We start from the raw sequence: 26544 nt of genomic DNA, 5'->3' as shown, positions 1-26544 counted from the left end.
CGATATCTATTTTTTGGAGGCTAACTTCGAAAAACGCAGATAGTACTTTGTCTACTTAAGCCTCAATCTCTACAAAAAAGTGGATTTGGTGTAACACCCAGCCGGCTGTTGCACAGTGGAATCTCAAAAGCAATTCGATAGCTAATTAAGTTTTAATGGGTACGGCGCGACCATATTTCGCATTATGGAAAGCGAAAATTATCATTTCATACTCGTTTTTGTTCGATATCGAATTACGGAAAGCCACCCCTGAATTGTAAGAACTAACGTTAAATACATTGTTTCTTTTTTAATAGAAAATTGCATTGTATTGTTTTCATAGTAAAATGTATTATCTTAAAAAACTACTTAAACCTAAAGTCTGCAGCTGCTAAAAAAGACGTTAACAGAACATTCTCAACTTCTCTTAAACCTATCACGCAGCCCAATGCATCCATCAATCACTCTGACATATGACCGTAAATAGGTTTGACATTAAATGCAAATAATCTTCTTCCACCAGCTGAACATAGGATAGAGGCGTATAGCTGGGCTCTTCAGGTGGAAAATATTGTATATCTTCATCCTCTTGTAAAGGTTGTACTTCCTGTTCCCTATTATTTCTTTCACGCTCTGTGCCGGAATTACGTTTTATTTCGCTAGGTGTTGGCGCTGGATCACCTTGACGCCGCAGTGGAGGACGTGAGAGTTGAGGAGTAGACGAAAGCGCTGCTGGTTGTTGAAGCGGAGCATCCTGTGCACGGCTACCACCAGAACTTATTGGGCTTATCACACGTGACATCTCAAATGTATTGCCGCCCGACGTCGAAGGTGTCTGCTGTGGTTGTTGATGTTGTCGAGTATGCTCCTGTTGTAAGTGCAAACGCCGTACAACATTTACGCGCAAGTCGCTGGATTGACGACGCGCATTGGATTGAGCCGTTGACGAGTGACTACGAGTTGTAGTGCCACTACTGCTAGCTGTACCACTGCTACCAGAGGCTGCGCTTGAAATACCTAATTGCATAAACACCAAACCATGTTTACGTCGATACCACATTTCACGATGTTCGCGATGTTCGATTAGTACTTTTTTACGTACAAATTCATGAAAAGTCAAAAGTTCTGTACTTATTTCACGTCGTACAATTTGCTTTTCACGAACAGGCAAATAAGGATTTTTTAATGCTAGCATGCTCTGAGAAGCGGCTAACATGAGAATATATTCAAGTGCAAGCAAGCAAAGCTCACCATCGAGATTGGATAGTAACTCATTGGGTGGGCAATTCGCAGATGATACTGATGTAATAGAAACAGATTTCGAAAATTGACGTTGCGTGCGAGAGCGCGCAGCAGTACCAGCTTGTGACATATTCGCAGCATCATTCGTGCTTGTGGGTATCACATTAAGCGGTACCTCATGGAAGCCATGGCCTTGCTGTAAAATAGAAAGTGTCAAGCGTTAGTTGCAGAATGCTTACATTGTTATTCTTGATTTACATACCAAATTCAGTACTTTAGTAAAAATGCCAACTATGCTTAGTACTGTTCCAAAAGTTAATGTTATGGCAGTTTCATTTAGTTTGGGCGCTCCAAAATGTATTTCGAAAATTGGTTCATATTTACTTATCAAAAACTCTGGAGCGCATATTAATTGCAGAAGATTGGGACTGAAACGCTGCAGACATTGAACGCATAGTGTAATTATTTCTGTAAGACTGTAAAAATTAGAAAAAAAAAGCTATGAATCTTTATCATATTTTGGGTAACTGTGAATAACTGCTTACTTATTAAAAGCGTTGATAACTTCATCCGTAAATCCTGGACGTTCAATATCAGCCAGTATATCCAGCTGTAAATTTCGTCCAGCTATGAGGCATTTTAGATTCTTTGGCTGATGAAACATTGAAATACAGTGGCCCATTAGCACTTGTACTGCGCGCTGTTTTAATTTAAATGAAAAAAAATAATAATAATCATAGAATTATTGTATTTTTTGAAATTTTCAATATTAAAAACTAAAACTCAGATGGATATGGATAATTTTTTAACATTTTCGTATTAGAATACTTTATGAAATTTCAAACGAAAATATTTCCTATAATTTCAACTTCTACATATCAAACAACTTCCTATATTAAAGAAAAATAAAGATTTTCGAAATTCGAAGTTTTTTAAATCGACAATTTTTAAAGATTTTCGAACCAGAACGCTTTTGGAAGATTAATATCAAACAGTTTTCAATAGTTTCAACATTTTCCAAAAGTCCCTGTTTTCATAATGCGAAACACTATTTTCAGTAATATTTCGAAAAATGCTGGGTTTCAAAATTTTCGAAGTAGAAAGTTTTCAAAGTCCACAGAATTACTACTGATCTTCGAAATCTCTTATTTAAATTTTCGAACTGGAACACTTTTCAATAGTTCAAATATTGTCCGCGCTTTTTTAACAGAACAAATACTAAACCATATTTTAACTGATTTTTCGAACTTGAAAAGGTTACGACTTTATTGAATTAGAAAGTTTCTCAATAAAAATTTTCAACGTCCTCAGCATGGAAAAATTATTATCCATATACATAAATCTTCAAAGTCAATAATTTTTCAAAATACTTTAAAACAAAAAGTTTTCAAATGTTCGAATATCTAAAATTTTATCTGCACAAAAATTTCCTTGCACAAACTTTATAAAGTTTACAAAATTTAAAGCAGTTAAAAGATTTTCGAAAACGAATCAAATTCAAAATTATCCAAATCAAACAATTTGTAAGATTTTTTACATCGAAATATCATCAAAATGTTTGAAATGGAATAAGATTCATTGATTCTTATATCCTTCGAACAAATTTTATAATAAACTTTAATTTACAAACGTTCAAAAAAGAACAGAAAAAGTCAACGAATTTACGATCTTTACTTAGAAGTAAGTTTTCATAATTGAACGATACCTTTTTCAAATCGAATAATGTGAAATATTTTCAGGTCAGTAAGTTTTCGAAATTCCCTAATCAAAACATTTCAATAAAATTTTCGAAGTCCGAAATTTTTTCGAAATTGTTCAAGTCCAAATGAACTTAAACTTATACAAATTTTAAAAGTTTACATGATCAAATCACAGCACTTTTTAAAAAATTTCAAGATTGAAAACAGTTTTCAATATTTTTTAGAATTTATTTAACCGTTTCCAAAAAAAGAAAATTTTATATTTTAGGAAATCATGGAAACAAACCGTTTTTTAATTGAATTTATGAATATAAAATATTTAATGGGTAAAACTTTTTCGCAACAGAAAATGTCAAATATTCCTTTAGAAGAATTAATAGTTTCAAAATAAAAGTTTTCGAACCTTAAATTTGTTATAAATTTTGGGAAGTACACAATTTTTTTAATTTCCTAGTAGAAAAATACATTATACGTAACATGCAAAAATTTACATTTTTCGGTAGAATATACCCCGAGTAATGTTCTTCTGTTCTCTAAAGTTGGCAAACTAATGAGAAGAAGTCTATTTCAATTAGGCGGGAAATGAGAATTTGATTCCCAGTTAAGACCACGTAATGCGAAGATTAGAAACTGCTTCTGTACCGATTAAATTCGATCTATATGATTTTTATATTCCGGAGACCAAATACAGGAGCAATACTCTAGTATTGGGCGTACCAATGATGTGTAAATGGTCTTGGTTAGATAAGGATCGTCAAATTCTTTAGCCCATATTTTAATAAATCCAAGTACACCCGATGCTTTGTTTATGATAGATGAAATATGCATGTTAAAGCTCAGTTTCGTATCATAAAGAACACCGAGGTCACATACGATAGATATACGATCCAAGGGAGCACCATCTAGCACATAAGATTTTAAAACTGGGTGGACTCTATGAAATGTCATTAGTTTACATTTACAACAGTTCAAAACTAGTAGATTTACTGTACACCATAATTGAGTCTAAATCGGCCTGATGTAGATCCAAACGAGAAGAGTGGGAAGGCAAGTATAGCATAGTTTTACATCATCTGCATACATTAGAGCTCGGGAATACGAAATAACCTTAGGTATGAAGAGTGTAAAAAGTAATGGACACAAATGGCTACCCTGAGGCACACCAGAAGTTACTTCTATCAACTCAGAGAGTCTGTTTTTGAACATAACTCGATGAATTCTATTTACAAGATAGCTGCTGATATAAAAAAAATATCGTTCATTGAAAATTTTTGTATCAATTGTAAACAACTTTTAATATAAAAAATAAAATATAAAAATAAAATAAAAAATAATCAAGCAAGAAAGTATATATGTAATACTCCTATATTGCTACAAAAGGCTAGGTACATTCCCAAACATCAGAGTGCCGATATATTGCTGTTTAAACGTTTTTGTTTTTGTATTCCAAAATCGAATGTACCTAAATTTAATTTTTTTCTTGTCACACTTATGCTGCTACAATCAGAAAAATTTTATAGGCTATCTTGTTTTGATTCAAAACACATTACGAGTATTTTCTACTAGCAATATAGGAAGGAGTATTACATATATGCAAGAAAGCTTTAAAATATGTTCAAATTCTTCAAAAATCTGCAAAAAATTAGCATAACTCGGAAAATTTTGAGAAAGAGTTTTTCGAAGTTCCAAAGTTTTTCTAAGCCAAACTTGTTTCAGTATTTTTTCAAGCTCAGCACATTTTTAAACTTAAAATGGTTTTTTTTGCAACAGTTTTCAGTTTTAAACAATGTCCGAAGTAAAACATTTTCAACATATTCCCCACATTACTACGAATTCAGTTTTGTGGAATAAATTTTCAAATGTTCAAGTTCTTTAAAAATCTGCAAAAAAGCATTGAACTCAGAAAATATCTCAAAAGATTCCAAAGTTAGCTTTTTGAAGCTCGAATGTGTTTTGCTAATCAAACTTTTTTCACGATTTTTTCGAGCTCAACAGATTTTCTAACTTAAAAAGATTTTCGTGGAACAGTTCAGTTACAAAAAATGTCGGAAGTAAATAATTGTCAACATATTTCCAATCCTACTAGGGATTCTTTTTGAATAGTGATTGTTTTTTGCATGGCTGCATGCATTTTTTAATACCTATAACGGCGACTATGTTGTTATTACTCACCATTACATTAAACAACGACTGCGAGTGTTCCAAACGCCACAAACTTTCAAATTCAACCAAATTAGACACGAAAGTAACAGCACTCTTAATCAACTCCATGGCAAGCGGTTCCAAAGTCTGCTTGGCCAATAATAAAGAGTCCACCAAATATTCCTCATGAATACCAACAAATTGCAATGCGTTCTTAATGAAATGATGTTTGTGTTTTTCCAATAAAATCGTTACCAAAGTAATACCACGCGTATAAACTGGCCACCATTTTTGCACAGTCCAGCTATTCTCCTCTAATTTCGTTTGTCCAAGCGCTGCGAAATTATTTTGCAACAAATCTTTAGGTGGCAACAATTTCAACCACAAATAATCACCAACATCACAATGTAAAAACTCGACCGAACAATTGCCCTTCGCAAACACTATTAGAACATCCAATAATTCGACGGTAAGATTTTGTTTGCTTTGCAATTGAAGTATAGAACTAGCGCAGCTCAAAAGGCGCTGAAATACTTTATTAACAATAAAAGGTAAATCCCAATTACTAGGACCGCATTCGTGAAATATGCTTGCCACTGTTTTGAGTAAATTGAAACTCAATATCAGCGAGTTCGTTGAAGTTTGCTGTAGATTTTCAAGTTCCAATTTAGCTTGATTTTCGACGCGTGCGCTATTTTCTAAATTCTGTAATTCAGTGCAAATAATGCTTACTACCGAGTAGAGGAAATTGAGAGGTGAATTGGAGTCATTCAGTAGTTCAGAAGCTAGCAAATCAGCACATTTGATAGTGAAAGCAAGACAAGCTTCCTTGGCGCGTACATGCAAATCTATATAACAGGATGACAAGCGACTTAGCAGTTTAATGATTTGTTGCAACATAATTACATCTTCTTCTGTTGTATCAGTGTATGAAAGCTTAAAGCTGAGCAACACAAAGAGATATAATTCGCTAAGTATGATAAATGGACGTAGGTCTTCAATGAAATCAGCGCGATCCACTAGCGTTATAAGAGTTTGCTCAGCTAATTTCTTCAATTGCTTTGAAGGCACTTCAACAAAATGTGTTTGCTTTTTCAATAGTATAATGAGAAAACTCTTGAATGCCGCCAAACGACAAAGCCACTCTGGCACATCTTCATTGAATAATTCAACAGCGCAATATGGATCAGCTGCTGGCGTTTTAGGCATATCAAAAACATATTTAAGCCATTTATCAAAGTTCACGCTATCAAAAAATCGTAAGACCACATCTTTAAGCTCCTTATTGCCTTCGGGTGTAATGGAGAATATTTCAATTGACAATATATTCAAAAGCTGCGTGTATACACGCACATTTCTGCCCAACGTACTAAAGAGTGGATTGCAAAGTTGTGACCAAAATTTTGGACGTTTAGTAAGATCATCCACCAAACTTTGCATGCCATTCTTCCACAGTGAATGAAAGATATTCATTATTTTGCTGGGTAGTGTATGTTCAACCGTTTGTGGATCTTGGGCTACAGCTTCAAGATAATCTTCAAGAAAAGTTAATATGCTATCAGCGATTTGTATGCTCGCTTCCTTGCCTAAAAATCGTTTCTCTTGTGTGGCATTGACTTTGAAAAATGCCTCTGTTACCCCAGGCTGCTTCTCAATACATGCCTCAACCAATTCAAGTATAGCAATTTTCAAAGAATCACTTTCCAAATCATCTGGTAAACGTTGTAAAAATGTTAACCGTATTTGATCTGGCTCCATGTCTAGACATGCTAATAAGGACATATTAAATTCTAGTGCAATACGACGCAACAAACGGCATGATAATATGGGTAACCAACGATCAAATATATTACTCATATAACTAGTAACAACTGGTATGATGCGTAATGTATCGCGTTGCTTTGGTTGTGTATAGATGAGCGCTTCAAGTGGCGTTAGTTCGGTGGATTCATTTGTGGTTGTTTTTAAACGTAACAACTGCATGAGAATGCGCATAGCTAAGCGCACTAGTAGTACAATGCCATGTGATTGTTGTATCATCCAATTGGATTCCATTTCCATGGCGCGTTGCAAGTACGCATTGCCCAATGCGACGAATCTATAAAATTTAAAATTTTATACTAAAAACATTTTCAAAAATTTAATGCCGACCTCAATATAACCATGCCATTTTCCAAATTTGATAAGCTATGCAAGCAAATATCGCGCAGAAATTTTTTTTCTGCATTATTATTATTATCGTTTTTATCACCAATACTTGTTACCGTATCAAGGATATCGCAAACGAAGCCCATAATTTCGGTATATATTTTGTGACGCTCCGATTGCTCTTCGAAGCCCCATGCATGCAGGTGTGGGAAGACTTCGCGCAGTAAAAATATTAGACCTGGTATTTCGATTTTAAAGAATTTGTTGCGTTGTAACTTTTGGTAAAGAGAACAAAAGAAGAAATGAAAATAAGTTCATATTTTAAATATGATGAGATATGATAATATGGATAACTGGATGATATGAATATAGGGTTAATTTTTTATCCAATATGGATGTCGTACAAAATGCTCTTATGACTTGCCGATTTTTATATTTCTTCGTACCGCCGCCGAGGAAAAAAATTGGTTACCGGCGACTAGGGAAAAACAACTGGTACGATGAGGAATGCCGCGTTGCAACCGAAGGAAAATACGCTGCCTACAGGGCTACGTTTAAAGCGAGCGCAATGAGAAGAGTGTGTGAATTCTACCGCGAGTTGAAAAGGAAAGCGAGACGCCTTTTTAGGAAGAAAAATGCAGAAGCGAAATGCGTGAGTACGGGTAGCTTGAACTGCTAGCAGCCAGAAATAACGGCCGAAAATGTTACCAAAAAATCCGGCGACAGATGGAAGGTTCTAGCTCCAGGGCAAACTCATGTAAGAACGAAAACAGCGACCTTGTAACCAATGTGCAGAAAGTACTTAAATCATGGATGGGACACTTCTTAGCTTTCCTAAATATAGACAGCGATTTAGCGCACAGGGATGATGATGCAATAAATGTCCCCCCACCCGAATATGTTGAAGTCAGAATAGCAATAATCAGATTAGAAACAACAAGGCCGCGCGCGCTGATGGATTGGCTGCGGAGCTATTCAAATACGGCGGCGAGGCGTTGGTAAAGCGCATGTACCAGCTTCTCTGCAAAATATGGTCGGACGAGCGGATGCCCGACGATAGTAATCTAGGTGTTCTTTGCCCAGTCCACAAGAAAAGAGATACTGCAAACTGCGCCAACTATCACAGAACCAGCCTTAACAATATCGCCTAACATTAAAATTAAAAATGTACCTTCGTATAAGCGCGCAAAAATCCCAAATAAGCCAACAGAAAATCATAACGCTCCAATTTTTTCTCCACATCAATCAAATAAGTGCCAACTATACGTGAATCAAAGCATATACCGAGCGCATAATCTTTATAACTATCGAGCGTTTCATTTGTAATCGCTGGTAAGATATGCAAATTTATGACGCGTGCATAGATTTCTGCATCCACCAAAGGCAATAGCATAGTGCAAACATTTAAACAATTTGCTAACATTTGTATAGGTGGTTGTGGTACTTGTTTAAATTTGTTCAACAAATCAATACACATCTCAGTTGGATGTACCATTTCGGAACTAATGGCATTAAGTGATTTTGTACGCTGCAATACACTTTGTAAATATTCAAGACCTGCATTGATACGTCGTGCGCGTTCATTATGATGCCAGTCGCTTTGATTTTGTATTGTCTCTGCTAGTAGGCAATTAATTTCATGATGTAATACAACAAAATAATTGAGTGAAGTACGAAAATGTACACAATAGCCCTCAGGTCGCGCCATTATAGCTGCAGTTGTTTTAGCGGGTATGATAAAATCCAAATGAGGAAATGGCTTTATATCTGCAGTGAGTATGTAATCGTCATCGTTGATAGCCCGCAAAAGATATTTATTTTCATCATATAAATCAGTAAATATAGGCAAACATTCTAGTAGATTTTTGATCTAGTGAGAGGCAAAACAAAAATATTATTTTAACTAGAGTTATAAGATAATTTGTTAAAAGTGTTCTTACGTAAGTGGACATTCCAGCTTTGGTTAGTGCATTTGCCAGCATTGATAAGTGTACAAAATCCATTGGAAATGTCTCCAAGAGTGTATTATATAGTGACCGCACACCTTTTTCTGAAAATAAAAATACTATTAGAAATTTGGACAAACGAGGCAAGACTTAAGTAGATGCTACAACTATAGAAACAGAATGAATAAGATGAGAAAAAAGCCCAGGAGTCAAGTTTTGCGAAGCAAGATAAAGATGATTAATTCGAGACAAGGAAGAAAGACAGATACGAGGAGATGAGGATGAATATGACAAGGCAAGTTGAGGACCGAAAAGAGACCCCCAGCGGGTTAGGGGGTCAGGATATACCCGTGGTATGTATGTCGTAACAGGCGACTAAAATACCAGATTCAAGGGGCTGTGTAGTGCAACCCTTTCAGGTTGCCAGCGCAATATACAGCTTATCCAAACCCAATTGCCAACCTCATCTATCCGCGGCGAATCCTGTTTCACTAACAGACGAGGCTCTGGCGACCCCAAGCTGCTCATGGAACTTGGGGCTGGGGAGGGAGGAATGGCTTGAAGGTTTAATGTGACCATATAAATCGTTCCCGAGATGGTCGGGCTAGCACCTTAATGGTGCGGTTTCCGGAACGTACCGGATCTGTATCCGGCAAAGGACCCTCACATTGATAATACTCCCCAAAGCCTTCGGTGAGAAACCTTATCGCTACAACAACAACAACAACAGGACCGAAAAGACGTGGTGGTAGAATAAGATGAAGAGTGACAGGAATAAGATTTATACGTTCTTCCAGGTGGGTATATATGCTTCTGAATTGGGAACTATTTTTACAATGAAGATGCCTGCATAAATCTCATGCAACTTATTTTGATTTGTATTGTCCATCCTTCAGCAGCATATAACAGACCGGTGCGATAAGTGGCTTGCGGAATTTAAGGGGTTGATAAGCGCAATTCATTGCCTCCGCAACCTAATTGTCTACCTCACTTGTGCGAGTGGAATCCTGTTGCTAATATGCATGTATCGTGCACATATTTAGCAGGCGCGCCCAAAATACTTATGGATTAAGGGGGTGGGAAGCGAGATTGCTTAGAAAGTTCAATGTGGTCATATAGAATCGTTTCCGAGATGGTCGGGCTAGTACCTTAATGGTGCTTGATACCAGATCTATATCAGGCAAAGGACCATCAACATCAATAACACTCCCAAAAACCAGTGGGAAAAAGATAATCTTTTTCGCTACAACAGCAACACAAGCGGGTTGTAGTTAAGTTACGGTTAAGATTGCCAAAAGAGAAGGAATTTCCTTTAAAATTGCATACTTAGTTTCTGGCAAGGGCAACTCTTCGCTGGAATTTTAGAGGACAATGTCGGTTTTTTTATTTAAGCTTCAAACCCATTTCATCCCCTAATTATTTTATTTTGGAGTAAGCAAAACCTCCAGCACCAATATACGACTGTAATTGCACACTCTTATAAATAAATGTTTCAATTTTCATAAAGTTGCAGGGCCTTCTAGCAATAACCTCTATGGTCACTAAGGTCGATGAACTTACCCTCTTCAGCACAAAAATCCTTTGCCAATGACGGCCAGGAAAGCAGCTCACATAGCAATTCATATATGTAAGGATGGCGTGCACAGGAGCCATCACCATCAAACAAATCGCACATGTATGTAAGCATATTGTAAACAGTTCTTCGGGTGATGCGAGATACTAAGCTGTCATCCTAAAGGATATAACTAAAATAAAACTCAATATTTATAATATGAGCAAAATGCATACCTTAAACATAGAACATGTTAGCATATTATACAAATATTCGAAACATCTCAAATTAATAGCACGTTTGCCGATCAGTTGGCAAGGCAAGAAGGCTGCCTCATCTTCGATGGCTTTTGTAAAGCGCATTTTTAGTAACATCCATGCCAAAAGTAGTGGACCATTTTCAGGATTATGATACATTTTTATTATTTCTTTATCTAAAGAATCAATAATATTGAGTGCCAATGTTGAAGCATTATCTGGCAAATCAATACACTTCAATAGCAGAATAGTCTCTGAATAAGCCAAACGTGTCATTATTTCATTATGTAAAGGTTTACCAAAATCTAAATAACTTTGAAGACGCCCAAATGTATGTTGTCTAAAGCAGTTGAATAACTTTTCTACATGTTTCAATTCAAATGGTAAATGTTCACAAATGAGTAGTAAAATGTGTGTCACTTCATTAATTTCACGTGCATTTCCCTCTGACCAAATAATTAAACGCGCATGATAATCGAAAAATTCACCATTAGCCAGTTTATAAGGTGGATACTCGTTGATTAGTTGCTCCAATTGATTGAGATATGAATCGCGTAGTTTAGGTAATGTTATTTTATTTAAAAGTTCTTTGTATTGAGTGTGGTATGGATGATTCGGAACTTCGTAGAAAAGTAGCATATTTTTAACGATTTTTAATACAATCATGCGTTCGAGTGTGTAATAGCCCCATATGTCATCGAGTAGTTTGCTCATATTACTTTCTGATGAAATGTGTGTGGCCAATGAGCTTGCTGAACCACGATATTCATTTGTTAGATAGTAACAGAGTATCTCCCAACATTGTTGCGATTCTAAATCCTGCGAAATTCAATTTGTGATAAGCATAAAATACAGAAAAATATTCCTATACACATGGTTTTTACCAATAGCTCTTGCAAGTTCTGCGTGAATGGCAGTAATTTCAGCTGTTTCCTCTCCTTCAACAAATCTTCTAATTTCACATTTGAAGCAGATTTCTTCCGAAATTGTAACACACCGTCTTGCAGCTCCTTAGATACATTCAACAACTCTTCACGCACTGTGCTCTCTGGTGTCTCGTGGTGTATGCCGGATACCAATTGCCACAGACCCTTCCAATCGGTGCTGAAATGAGATGCGAAATGTTTGCCTTATTTTTCTCCAACATTATCAACACTTCTACTTACATAACACTTGGGGAGGAGCTCATTGCTTTATCTAAATATTTTTCACACGTTTCTCACTTATTTAATTGGAATTTCACTTAAAATTTGTTAAATAAACACAAATTAAATTCCTTGCATTGCCAGCCGCCAAATATTCGTGAATCGATGCGATTTGAATTGTCAAAATCAGCTGATCGGAAATTGTAATAGATTGCTTGTAATAGAGTAGTAGGAAAACGCAGGGGAGATCACACGGGAAACACTTTAACTGTTAACTGCTACCATCAACATCGAAATGTAATTTTAAGAACATCCATGGGTTGTCTCTAAACTTACTGTTGATGTTATCATTCGGATAATGTTGAATAGAAATTCTTATCCAAAAATATAGGTTTCAAACGACGCGTCTTGACATCAGTAGTGATAATAGAAGACGGAAGTTTTAACTCGTTTAAAATAATTCACGAAAAACAAAAAATGGTCCCAGTTCCTTCCAAACCGGGGGTGGAATCCATAGTATTTCTGCATTGGACTTCGACTACGCTTATAAAAATAACCCTGGCCTGTCCACCAATGGGGTGGGCTCAAAGTTAAATCCGTGAAAATTCCACTTGATTTGAAAATTTTTTTGAGTGCACAACAACATTACAACAATCACATGAAAATTGTCAACTACAACTGCAAATATCTTCGGACAGACTATTTTGGAAGTGTATTAGCAGTTGACACCTGGGCCCGTATTACGTGTTACGATCCACGATCGAAACTCATTTTTCAAATCACAATATCTCTGAAATGGTGGATCAGATTAATGGCATAGGCGAGCTAGCGACAGATAGTACCCGTTAGATCCATAACCTATTATAATTTTTATAAATAGCTTCACAGTTGCATAGTTATCGCTTTAGTGAATATTGGTTCCAGTCACTGATCGTAACACGTAATACGGGCCTGAGCCCTTTACCAAAATTATTCGAAGTAGCATACCTCTAATGTGTTTCTGCTCTAATTTGTAGTGGGATCTATTTTATTGTAACAACAAGCTGCCGGTGTATACATGTCCTACGGATACTTCGAACGACATCTGAGTTTCGAACAACGTCCGAGTTTCTCCTCTAATTTGTATTGGGACTCCTGTTCTAGACTTTTACCAAAATGATTCGAAGTAGCATACCTCTAAGGACGCTGAATTTCTGCTTTAATTTGTGGTGGGATCTTTTTAGTTGTAAAAAAAACAGCCGGAGTATACTGTCCTACGAATACTTCAAACGACATCTGAGTTTCGAATGACGTCCGAGTTTCTTCTCTAATTTGTATTGGGACCACTGTTCTAGACTTTTACCAAAAAGATTCGAAGTAGCATACCTCTAACGAGGCTGCCGGAGTAGCTGTCCTACGAATACTTCAAACGACATCTGAGTTTCGAACGACGTCCGAGTTTCTCCTCTAATTTGTATTGGGATCTTTTTAATTATAAAAAGAAATTGCAGGTGTATACATGTTCTACGGATACTTCGAACGACATCCGATTTTCGCCTCTAATTTGTGTTGGGATCTTTAAAATTTTAACAAAAAGGTATATACATATCCTACACCTTTTTCGAACGACATCTAAATGAAATTTTGCTGAAAACATGGCAGCAATACATGCTGAGGGATTGTGAAGACACTGAGGTCAATATGAAAACTATCAATCAAGAAATCCAACGGAGAATCACTCTTGCCAACAAGTACTACTTTGGAGTGAGAGGGCAATTATAAAGCAAAGTTCTCTATCAACCGAGGAAACCAGGCTCTATAAGTCCCTTATCATACATACCTATCGAGATATACAGTGATGATACCGACACTAAGTTGGGAGAGATAGGTGGAGGGAGACTTGATCTCCTTTGGTGTCCCAATTGGCATTAGTTATCGCAGTGCAGGAATGCTGGCCTAACTTGCCACCACCTGCCCATACTGAACTCATTTGATCGATCAAATTACTTTTTTTAATCAGAACGCTTATCTTTATTAAGTGTATGAAGTTAACTGGACAGGCGTAAACAAATTTATCATCAATAACGGAAAGACGGCATCAAGTTTGAGACTTCAAACCAAAAATTTCCAAATAAGGGCCATTCAGATCAGCCCATTGATCAATCCAAATGAACCAAAGAGAAGACTTTCTTAGAAACTACAACCGGTCTTGCGTGGGTAAGATTTCCACCATCGTTTTGCAATCTGTCAAGATATAGAGACAAAGACCCATTCACTTTTGACAGCGAGGCTTTGGCACTGTTAACACAACAACAACAACAGGTTCTGGCGACCCAAAGCTCCTCATGGAACCAAAGGGTTGTGGCGGAATATCTTAGAAGCTTAAGCTAAGAACGCAGCTAGCGGCACTACGCTACGCGACACATGTTTGCCAATTTTGTAAACTTTACCGCTCACTGGCGCATTTTGTCCTTAGCTTCAATGTTATAGAGCCTAACGAAAGTGGAAGAACTTAATACAGATTTCGCACCGTAAATGAGGTATATTTTCCTGTCAGGCATTTTCAATATTACCACCAATATACTGTCAAAATCGTTTGACTTGGATCCTTTCGACTTTCCGATAGTAGCCCTTTAGCGGGTATGTGGGGCATCGATTGCGCCTAACTTATGTAATAACTTTCCGTTTGACATTAGCACGGTGGCCGCCGTGTTGTGGTGGTAGCCATGAAAAGCTTCTCAGTGAAAACTCATCTAGGTTGCAGATGCCGTTCGGAGTCGGTATAAAACAAGTAGGGACCTACATCCCGCCAATTTCTAGGAAAAACAAGTAAGGAAGGTTAAGTTCGGGTGTAACCGAACATTACATACTCAGTTGAGAGCTATGTTGACAATATAAGGGAAAATAACCATGTAGGAAAATGAACCGAGGGAAACCCTGGAATGTGTTTGTATGACATGTGTATCAAATGAAAGGCAATAAAGAGTATTTTATGAGGGAGTGGGCCATAGTTATATAGGTGGACGCCATTTAGGGATATAGCCATAAAGGTGGATCAGGGTTGACTCTAGAATGCGTTTGTACGATATGTGTATCAAATTAAAGGTATTAATGAGGGTTTTAAAAGGGAGTGGTGGTTGTTGTATACGTGGTCGCCTTTTCGAGATATCGTCATAAAGGTGGACCAGGGGTGACTCTAGAATGTGTTTGTACGATATGTGTATCACATTAAAGGTATTCATGAGGGTTTTAAAAGGGAGTGGTTGTTGTTGTATAGGTGGTCGCATTTTCGAAATATCGCCATAAAGGTGGACCAGGGGTGACTCTAGAATTTGTTTGTACAATATGGATATCAAAAGAAAGGTGTTAATGAGTATTTTAAAAGGGAGTAATCCTTAGTTCCATAGGTGGACGCCGTTTCGAGATATCGCCATAATGGTGGGCCAGGGGAGACTCTAGAATTCGTTTGTGCAATATGGATATCAAACGAAAGGAGTTAATGAGTATTTTAAAAGGAAGTGGGCCTTAGTTCTATAGGTGGACGCCTTTTCGAGATATCGCCATAAAGGTGGACCAGGGGTGACTCTAGAATGAGTTTGTACGATATGGGTATCAAATTAAAGGTATTAATGAGAGTTTTAAAAGGGAGTGGTGGTAGTTGTATATGTGAAGGCGTTTTCCAGATATCGACCAAAATGTGGACCAGGGTGACTCAGAACATCATCTGTTGGATACCGCTAATTTATTTATATATGTAATACCTGCCAAGATTTTAAGGGTTTTTTATTTCGCCCTGCAGAACTTTTTCATTTCTTCTACTTAATATGGTAGGTGTCACAACCATTTTACACAGTTTTTTCTAAAGTTATATTTCGCGTCAATAAACCAATCCAATTACCATGTTTCATCCCTCTTTTCGTATTTGGTATAGAATTATGGAATTTTTTTCATTTTTCGTAATTTTCGATATCGAAAAAGTGGGCGTGGTCATAGTCGGATTTCGTTAATTTTTCATACCAAGATAAAGTGAGTTCAAGTAAGCACGTGAACTAAGTTCATTAAAGATATGTCAATTTTTGCTCAAGTTATCGTGTTAACGGCCATGCGGAAGGACAGACGGACGACTGTGTATAAAAACTGGGCGTGGCATCAACCGATTTCGCCCATTTTCACAGAAAAGAGTTATCGTCATAAAATGTATGCCCCTACCAAATTTCAAAAGGATTGGTTAATTTTTGTTCGACTTATGGCGTTAAAAGTATCCTAGACAAATTAAATGAAAAAGGGCGGAGCCACACCCATTTTGAAATTTTCTTTTATTTTTGTATTTTGTTGCACTATATCATTACTGGAGTTGAATGTTGACATAATTTACTTATATACTGTAAAGATATTAAATTTTTTGTTAAAATTTTACTTTAAAAATTTTTTTTTTTTAAAGTGGGCGTGGTCCTTCTCCGATTTTGCTAATTTTTATTAAGCGTACATATAGTAATAGGAGTAACGTTCCTGCCAAATTTCATCATGATATCTTCAACGACTGCCAAATTACAGCTTGCAAAAATTTTAAATTCCCTTCTTTTAAAAGTGGGCGGTGCCACGCCAATTGTCCAAAATTTTACTAATTTTCTATTTTGCGTCATAAGTTCAACCCATCTACCAAGTTTCGTCGCTTTATCTCTCTTTTGTAATGAAATATCGCAATTTTTCGGTTTTTCAAAATTTTCGATATCGAAAAAGTGGGCGTGGTTATGTTCGATATCGTTCATTTTAAATACCGATCTGAGATGAGTGCTCAGGAACCCACATACCAAATTTCATCAAGATACCTCAAAATTTACTCAATTTATCGTGTTAACGGACGGACGGATGGACGGACGGACGGACGGACATGGCTCAATCAAATTTTTTTTCGATCCTGATTATTTTGATATATGGAAGTCTATATCTATCTCGATTCCTTTATATATGTACAACCAACCGTTATCCAATCAAACTTAATATACTCTGTGAGCTCTGCTCAACTGAGTATAATTAAATGGAGCGCAACGTAAACTGGAAGAGAAGCTCGGCCTAAAATCCCTTGGATTGGACAAATATCTTATGGCTGGCCAGAGATAGTTCGCTGCATAACCGGGTTTCCATGACTACAAGTGCTTCATCCCTTTTCGTTCGGGTGTTAGCATCCACACTCTACTTGACAATGGAGGTCTGACCGAAGCAATTACTTTGCGTAGTTAACCGTTAACCAAGAAGAGAGTAGTTGAGGATGGAAGGTTGGTTTCTGTGGGGAGGTAGAACGAACCAAGTTCAATTAAATTAATCTTTTTATTTCATTTATGGAGTATGTTTATTAGACAGGGTCGACTTATTAACCGAGATCGTGCCATCGATTTTTAGATAGGATTTGGGCTCAGGAGAAAAGTTCCACTACGCATACCCAAAAAAATACGAGCCTACGAAAAAAATGGCGAAAGGGTCAATTTCTCGACCAAAACACTCCCCAAAACCCACAAAATATTATAATTTTTTTCTTTCAAAAAACTGTTATCGCCAACGTTCTTAGGGAACGTACCCAAACTACGTGACCCATTTTCTACAACTTTTTATCCCCCTCCCTCCCCTCGGTGACCATCGGTAGTATATTTTAAGACCCAAAAATAAATATATTCCACAAAAAAATTGGAAGATTTTCTAGAGATTATTGACTACGGGACACCCCAATCCCTCCCCTCCCCCCTTGTGACCAGGTATAATACCTAAAGAAACTGAACTGAACTGACTAGAGCTGGACATTCACAGAGAAAATTAGTGACCGTTTCACAGCTCATCTTTGAAGTACGGAAATATGAACCAGACTAAAGTGAATGCCTCATATTGGCTGGAGCTATACATTCACAAAGAAAATTAGTGACCGTTTTACAGCTCCTGTGTACTTTATAGCCGGGATCTTTATTCTCTACTCAGCTAGGTCTACCGGAAAGTGCCCCGTATTTGTGGTGCGGCTATACATATCTACTTTTGAAGATTGGAAATGTTAGACTGCTTAACAGTCGTTCTATTTCCTAATTTTCAGATAAGTCGATCCCCAGATATAAAGTCGCTAGGGCAAGCGTAAATCATCTAGGTCTCCTGTTAGCCACATCAGCCCATTAACCCTATACAGCAGGGCATCATATCAATCCCAAATTTTAGATATATGGATCTGGCAGCACGTAGTTTCTGCTATTTCTATGTTTAACACACAGTTGGGATCTCCACGAGCCTTTCACTAACGCTTAAGTGGGTATTTTTTACAGGCTTATTGTTTCAATATATTCCCTGCGCCATCTCCCACCTTCCTCCCTCCTATGAATGAAGTATAACAATTGAGCGATAACAATTGGTCGTATTTCATGTTAGTCGTTTCAAACCCATCCACCATCCCTCCCATAAATCCTTATCTACATCGAGATCTTCGTTTCTGGAACTATGTTCGTAAATTCGTTGGTTTATGTTGCAAAGTTTAAACCAAATTATCAATGCTTGTTGATTAAAAACAGAAGGAAGATAAGCATTATCACCGCATCAGTTGAGGTACATCCTTTCAACCCTATTTATGTTTGTTCTTAGATGTCAATTGAATGTATTTGTTTTAATGAGCGGACTGTCATAAAATATTTGTTTATGCAAACTTAATGTAATCAGTGGCTGAACGTCCCTGTAGTCATTCTAACAAATTTTAACTGCAACAGAACTAGTACCAAACATTCGCAAATAGACGGCCAAAAAGATCAGTCGAACTATAAATACAGGACCTACGAACTATAACTACAGGACAAACGACAACAACAGATCAGAACGAAAATCGACACTGATGATGGTACAACGCCGAAACCGGTTTGTCTCGACCCCAAATTTGATAAGGGATGACGGAAATCGTTCCAATATACATCATTTATTCACCCTGTCGGATAATCAACAAAATAAAATAAATCAGTCGGGTGGATAAAGCCAAACCAAAAGATTGGATCGTAAGTATTCATTTGGACCGTAAGGTACCAATTAAGAGGAGAATAAACTCATCTTTATGTTATGTATAATATATGATTATCATATATATTATTTCTAATTCTGTTTTTATGTACGGGTCCCTTTTTCGCTTTTATTTGCAATCCAAATCTATAAATAAAGTATTTGTTGAAAAGATGGAGATTCGGGCTATTAACGAGCTTTGGGCAATTTTGGTCGTAGTGCTTTTGTTTAGCTATAGTTTTTTTGTAAAATAATTTGCTAAAAATAAACGATTGTGAGCACATATGGCACTATTGTGAATATTTGCACTGCATAATCGGCAGTTTCTCTCATACGCCAGATGGCAGCGCAAGCTGTAAGTTTTAATTGATTGATAGAACAGCTGATTTCTGTTGATATTTGATAAGTTCAGATTGGTTGCGCCAGATGCGCATGGGTACGGCTCGTAGAAAAAAAGCAGATAAAGTGCAGGAGACAGTTTGATGTTGTGGCAATCTCTGAATCGAAAGAGCCGTTGAAGGCAATGTCTCGGCAGATGTACTTTTACCATATACGTCTGTGGACGAGTATCTTGTCACAATCTGTATAAAAAGCTAGGCAAAAGATTGTCAGCACGGCCTGTAAATATACGAGGAACCGGCTTTACCCTGAGCTACTTTAGGATTAGTTAGTAGCTAACTTTATCGATGTCTGGGTCGCACACCGGTTTGCTTTCTTACCACCAGCGATTGCTTACTCTAATAGGTTCCTAATTTTCCTTCCGAGGAATAACCTAGCTTGTTTGTGGCAAACATTTTTGTGCAGCTCGCAGGCTCCCCTCTCTCCCAACTGCTTGAAATTTGGCCCTTTCTTTGAATATTTTCAAAGTAACCTTTGTTCCACTTTTAAAAAGCTCTCACGTCTTCCTTAATCTCTTCAAAGCAACCATTCAGCCATAGATACTCTTAAAAATGTTACAACACCTGATTGATTTTTTTCATATAAGGACAAGTATTTATCAAGAGCGGCTATTGCAACATCCTTATGGCGATTTCAGGTCTCCTGCAAGAAGGAACGGGGACAGTATTGTTACTTGTTTTCGGAATAGTTCAGATATTAAGGCTAGCTGATCGTTGAAGCGTTCTCCATTCGAATATAGCTGGTATTAAGAATACGGTGGTCGAGATCTGCAGCGGACCAGATAGGGTCTATAAAGGATGGAGTGTTGAGAGAGCGCAGCCCGATGGAAAAGCATACGACTCTGCTTGATATTATGTGCTGTGTTAGTTGCATGGAAAACGACGAGGTAGAATCACCTAAGCATTGTGCTGCGAAATTTATAGCTTGCCCAACTCAGTCGTTAACCTAACCTATGCATTGCGAATCTTCAGGATGTATCAGACACATACCTAGTAGACGAGACTATGACGACGCAAGTTCATAACGAAAAAAGAGATGGGATGACCTGGGAATCTAGGATCGATGTTTGCCTTATGGAAATAATTGATGGCTAAGCAAGGATTTTGCGTGGTTGGGAAACTGCTACTCAATCAAAAAAAATTTTGTCAACTGTTTTTTTTGTTTTACGGATGACGACAGGAGTATCAGAAAGAAAGGTTCTTCGTAAGATCAATTCAAGCCCCTTCAAATAAACGAAAATTAATCTTAGATCTCTTGCTACGAATTTTACAATCAATTCGCTTGTATTATCGAAGATCACAAATGATCTACCTAGCGTTTGTGTACAGATGCCATCTTGGCCGCACATACAAAATCTCAATCTCGCTGATCGGCACTACGCCAAACCTGGCCCTATCGATGTTTTAATAGGGATGGACGAAATGGACAAATTTTTGCTATCTGGGCTCTGTAAGGGGCCGCCTAATACACATATGGCACAAAACACAGTTTTCGGTTGGGTAGGTAGGTAGGTTGAACTGGCCGGTCCATGAGGACCTCACATAGACTGATTGAGTCCGTAGTGTTACCAGAAGTTTGTTTTAACGACCAAACTGAAAAACCCTATCAAAAACCAGGACATATGTTATAAAATAACTCCGTCCTCTTGGCAAATACTAGAAGCTTCCTAGGACTTAAGCCACTTGCTGCTTCTAGATCTGACAGCTGTATCACTCCTAATAGCTGGAGTCTTAGCCTGGCAAGTGCAGGGCACGAGCACAGAACGTGCTCGATCGTTTCCTCCTCCAACCCGCACTTCCTACACCTGCTATCACTGACCAAGCCTAATTTAAAGGCATGTGACGCCAGAAGGCAGTGTACAGTCAGAATACCCGTCATGAGTCTACAGTCCTCTCTTTTTAATGATAGAAGCAACTGTGTTAGTCTAAGGTTGTAAGACCTACACATAATCTTCGACACTTTACAGCCCCGCGCTTGAACCCACGCCTTTTCTGCTTGGTCGATCATGTGCACCTCTCGCCTTCGCTTAATCTCGCCCAATCTAATTGGGACGTCTACAGAGCAAGCTTCAAGGGATGCGCCCTTTTTAGCTAATTCGTCCGCTTTTTCATTCCCATCTATTCCCATATGCCCTGGGACCCAATATAGATGTATGCTTCTCCCTGTCCCGATTCTCTCCAGAGACTGCTTACACTCTAACACGCATTTAGATGCTGTGCTATGCGAGATTATTGCCTTAATTGCTGCTTCACTGTCAATATAAAAGTTAACACGGTTGCAGCTTAAGCTATTCTCTTCCAGGGTTTCTATTGCTTTGGTTACGGCTAATATTTCCGCTTGGAAAACGCTACAGTAATCCGGCAGCCTGTAGGATCTGCTTAATTCCGTATCAGCGCAGTATACCGCAGACCCTACTCCTTCCACTATTTTGGAACCATCGGTGTACACATGTATCACCTCGTCCGCCATTTGCGCACCCTTGCGCCAACCGTCCACCTCTATTGTGGCCTTAAGATCTCCCTCAAAGTGCAGGTAGGGTATCATGTAGTCTGTTCGTCTTGTGACTGAGGACGCTATACTACTATGGCCATATGGTCGGCGCTCAAGCTGCCCCGAAGCATCGAGCCTGGTTGCGGTCGTTAACGCTTTGTTCTTTGCTACCAGGTCTACAGGTGGAATGTGCAGAATGGCATACAGTGCAGCCGTCGGGGTTGTTTTCAGGGCTCCCGTAATGCAAAGCATCGATAGTCTGCATACCCCCTCTAATTTTTTGAGGTATGTTGTTTTTTGTGTGGTTTTCCACCAAACAAGAAGTCCATAGTATAGAATAGGGCTTACAATCGCTGTAAAAACCCAATGAGAAAGAGAGGGCGATAGGCCCCACGTACACCCCAGCATTCTTTTACATGCATAGAGTGCCGTTGAGGCCTTCTTGACCCTCTTCTCCACGTTGAGCTTCCATGACAGCTTACTGTTTAGGATGATTCCTAGATATTTTGTGCAAGGTTTCTCCTGTAAGGTCACCGCTCCTAACTTAGGCCTGGTCCAATTTCGGACCTTGTACCTCTTTGTAAACAAGACCATATCCGTCTTCTCCTATTTGACTTTAAGCCCGACATTAGATGCCCAGGTATGAATATCCCGAAGCGCCCGATCCATCAAAGAACTAATCGTTGGAAGGCATTTTCCACTTATGACAATTGCAACGTCATCTGCGTAAGCCGTAAGTTTTACGGGTCCCTCATCGAATTGCCTGAGCAGTTGGTTGATGACCAGTGTCCACAGCAGAGGTGATAGCACCCCTCCCTGCGACGTGCCCCTGTCCACTGATTTCGTGGCCTCGTACAATCCCCATTGTGATGTAATCTTTCTGAAATTTAACATGCAGCCGATCCATCTGATTAAGGCAGGATGTACTTTAATGTAATTAAGACCATCCATAATCGCCCATTTTGCAACATTATTGAAAGCCCCGGCAATGTCCAAGAAGACTCCTAGAGCATACTCCTTATATTCCAGGGATTTCTCTATGCTTATTACCACCCTATGCAATGCGGTGTCTACCGACTTGCCTTTGGTGTACGCATGCTGTGTTGTGGAGAGCAGCTTTTCATCCACGTTGGACTTTATGTACACATCTATCAGCCTCTCAAAGGTTTTGAGCAGAAATGATGTTAAGCTAATGGGTCTATAGTCTTTTGGATACACGTGACCGATCTTCCCCGCCTTTGGTAGAAAAGCTACACGAGCAGTTCTCCAAGAGTGCGGTACATGATTCAGTCTTATGCACCCATCGAATATTATTTTAAGCCATTCCACGACCGCCCTACTTGAGACTTGTAGCATGGCCGGGAATATACCATCTGGGCCCGGCGATTTAAACTTAGAAAACGTCTTCACTGCACACTCGATGTTGGTATCGGTCACCAAGCCCGGCACCACTAGCTCCGTGATCGAAGTGTGAGTGATGTCTGCTGGTTCTTCTAAACCGTCTCCCGATGGGAAATGTGTATCGAGAAGCACCTCAAGGGATTCCTCACTACCACGTGACCATTCCCCGTTCTCTTTCTTTATTAGTCCCTAGACTATGTTTCCCTTTGCTAGGACTTTTTTCAACCGTGCTGTTTCACTGGAGCACTCTATGTCCGTACAGAAACTTTTCCATGAGTTTCTCTTCGCCCTGATAATTTCACGCTTGTAGATCCTCAGTAGATCCCTGTACTCGTCCCGACACGCTTCGCTTTCCGCGGTCTTTGCGAGTTTAAACATTTCTTTTACCTGTCTTCTTAGAAGACTCAGCTCATTGCTCCACCATGGCGGCTTTGCTTTTCCTCTAAATCTTCTTAGAGGGCAAGCTTTGTTATACGCAGTCATAAGCGTCCTTGTTAGGAATTCATTCGACTCCTCCAGTTCCTCTACATTAGCAACCTCTTTGGGTTGTCCCAGTTTCGTTTCTACATGTTTCTGGAATTTAGTCCAATTCGTTGCCCTAGGGTTTCTAAAGGTTCCTCCCTTCTCTACCCTCTTTAGTGGGATGCTGAAGCTTATATACGCATGGTCGGAGAAGGATGGTCTATCGAGAACCATCCAATCATACCTTGATATATCACGCTCGGAGCTCAATGTAATATCCAGAACATTGCTGGATGTTGGACCAATGTATGTAGGAACATTTCCCCTGTTGGCTATCTGCAAATTGGTTTGCAGGATGTAACAAAATAGAGATTCGCCTCTCTCGTTCGTATCTGCTCCTCCCCACGCATTGTGGTGCGCATTTGCATCTGCGCTTATGACCAACCGCCCTTTGCGCCCTTCCTCCTGTACTAGCCTTTTGCACTCCATCGGTGGAACCTCCGCAGCATGGGCCATGTAGCAGGACGCCAGGATAAATGCCTGCTTATTCTTTTGCTCAACGGCCACCGCTACGAGATCCTCGGTGGTGTAATTAGGCAGCATATATGAATGCAGCTGTTTCCTTACCATTACTACAGCTCGCACCCGTCCTTCCGTTTGTGCGTAGTAAACTCCAAACCCGCGCGCGCTAAGTCCAGAAACCTTTCCTCCCGATGAGAGCCACGGCTCCTGGATCAGCGCCACGTCAAACGAACCCTCCTCAAGGGTTAGGAGGAGTTCGTTCGACGCCACTTTACTATGTTGTAGGTTTATCTGTAGGACTCGCAGCACCATTGGGCTGTTTGTCCCCCTCCAGCACCCCCGTCTTGACGTCGTCGTCCTCCTCTTGCCCTTTTGGTTTAGAGTATTCGAGGCCCCCTTCAGCCCCTCGTGAATGTTGTGCCGTGTGTTCCTCTGTGCGAGTCACAGCACCATTTAGCGGTTGGTCCTCTTCTAGCACGTTCGTGGTGACGTCGGGGACCTCCACCTGTCTTTTTTCCCTTAGGCTTCTGAGGTCCTTTTCGACTTCGCCCACTTCCAGCGTGTTAGGATTTTTATCCTCGGGACTTCTTTTCCTGAGTCGCATGTAAATTTTGCCAGTGCCAAAGGACATTTTGCCAAGCTGCGTGTACAAAATATCCTCCGCCTGCTTGTTTATTTGGAAGATGTAGAACTGACCATCCTCGGTAGGCCGAGATACAGTAAGTACCTTCCAATCCTGTGTCGGTATGTTCGGATTCTGATTCTGCAGAAGTCGCAGTGTATCCTCCGACTTCATCACGCATGGTATCCATACCTTAACTTTTGGTACCGTGGGGATTTGCGCTTTATCCACCACCTCAAACCGCGCGTTCGTGCCTTGCCTTTGGAGGTTTGGAACGACTTCCTCCAGCCACCGCAAGCTCGCGATGTACCATCCCCCCGAATCAAAGGTTGGAAGGGGCTTACTTGGTTGTTCCCGCATCATCTTAAGCATTAAGCTAATAAGCTCCCTTTCCACAGATCTCCACCTTTCAGTAGTCATTTGTCCGAACGGACTGCTACGATCAACCAGCGCCACAGTCAGTGACTGCCTTGCCACATCACTCATCTTCTCGGGAAAATCAGGAGTCTTAGTGTTATCTCCCTTTGGAACCTCCGAGAACACCGGAGTCTTCGCGTTAACTCCCTTTAGCGCCTCCGAGAAAGCCGGAGTCTTAGCGTTATCTCCCTTTGGCTTATCTCCTACTTCCGTAGTTGGAACTTCCCTCTGACTGGCAGCTTTCGAGGTAGTTGCTACCTCGCTATTGGAACCCATCTGTCTTACAGCTTTGGGCCTACTTGTCTTGTCTATGCGACTGCCCTGCCTCGCGGCTCTAGGACTCCATCCTTTCTGCCTCTTGAAAGCAGGCTTGTCGCCTTCTGCCGAACGTTGCCTCTTCATTCTGCCATTCGACGCTTCTTCCTCCTCGTACCGGTTGCAGAACCGAGGGTTTCTCGCAGCAAACCTTTTGAACTGCCTTCGATCTACTTCTACCGCTTCATGGGCCCATTCCAAGCGCTCGATCTCCACTTCTGTTGGGTCGACCACTGCTCCCAAGCCTTGTACAATTCTTAGTGCTGCACGGTACTGCGAGAGAGCTCTTTTACTTCCTCTGCTCCGTACCCTTCTCCACTCTTCTACTCCGTTTTCATTTGTGTGCTTCTCCAACACGGAGTTCATTGAATCAGCACTAATCTCGCTCCCCGAGTCCGACGCATCGCTTAATTCGTATTTGTCGTCCTTGGATTGCGACTCAGTCCTCCTCTTTACATCCTCCTTATTACATTCAGGTAATGAGTTGTTCATCTTGGTCGTACGACCACCTGCCCGACAAGGCGGGCTCAGCGGTCCAGTATTATATACGGGGAAAGAACCGTCCGCCACAGCAGTGCCCCTTACTGCGGTAAGGCCATAAATACTTCCCGAGATGGCCCGGTATCGGGAAGGCTCCGTTCGAATACAGCCGAATTTATCCCCTGGCTGCAAATCGTCCAATAGGCACGGTCCGCATAACACCCTGGATTAGGGGGTTGGCACTTTTCGGAAAAGCCTTGCGTTCATCCAGTCCCAATACTGTGCTTCTCTCACTTCATTGTGATTTTCCACTCATAAGAATGGTGTGTAAG

At 39.5% G+C, this 26544-nt stretch overlaps 1 protein-coding gene across 1 annotated transcript; it reads right to left on the bottom strand.

The window, feature by feature from the left end:
* Positions 1 to 283: 283 nt before the first annotated feature.
* Positions 284 to 12271, bottom strand: Nup188 (nuclear pore complex protein Nup188). The gene is made up of 11 exons (XM_067776179.1): positions 12133 to 12271; positions 11851 to 12070; positions 10946 to 11785; positions 10718 to 10889; positions 9152 to 9261; positions 8383 to 9081; positions 7215 to 7486; positions 5094 to 7161; positions 1767 to 1921; positions 1484 to 1697; positions 284 to 1417 (listed from the first exon to the last, which is right to left on the bottom strand). Exons 1-11 carry the CDS (start codon positions 12153 to 12155, stop codon positions 437 to 439), a joined length of 5754 nt encoding a protein of 1917 aa, XP_067632280.1. The 5' UTR covers positions 12156 to 12271; the 3' UTR covers positions 284 to 436.
* Between the last annotated feature and the right edge of the window lie 14273 nt (positions 12272 to 26544).

This window comes from Eurosta solidaginis, chromosome 3 (assembly GCF_040869045.1).
Source record: "Eurosta solidaginis isolate ZX-2024a chromosome 3, ASM4086904v1, whole genome shotgun sequence".
Lineage (NCBI taxonomy): Eukaryota > Metazoa > Arthropoda > Insecta > Diptera > Tephritidae > Eurosta > Eurosta solidaginis.
The sequence above is the reverse complement of the archived record's forward strand: the minus strand, read 5'-3'. Positions and strand labels throughout refer to the sequence as shown.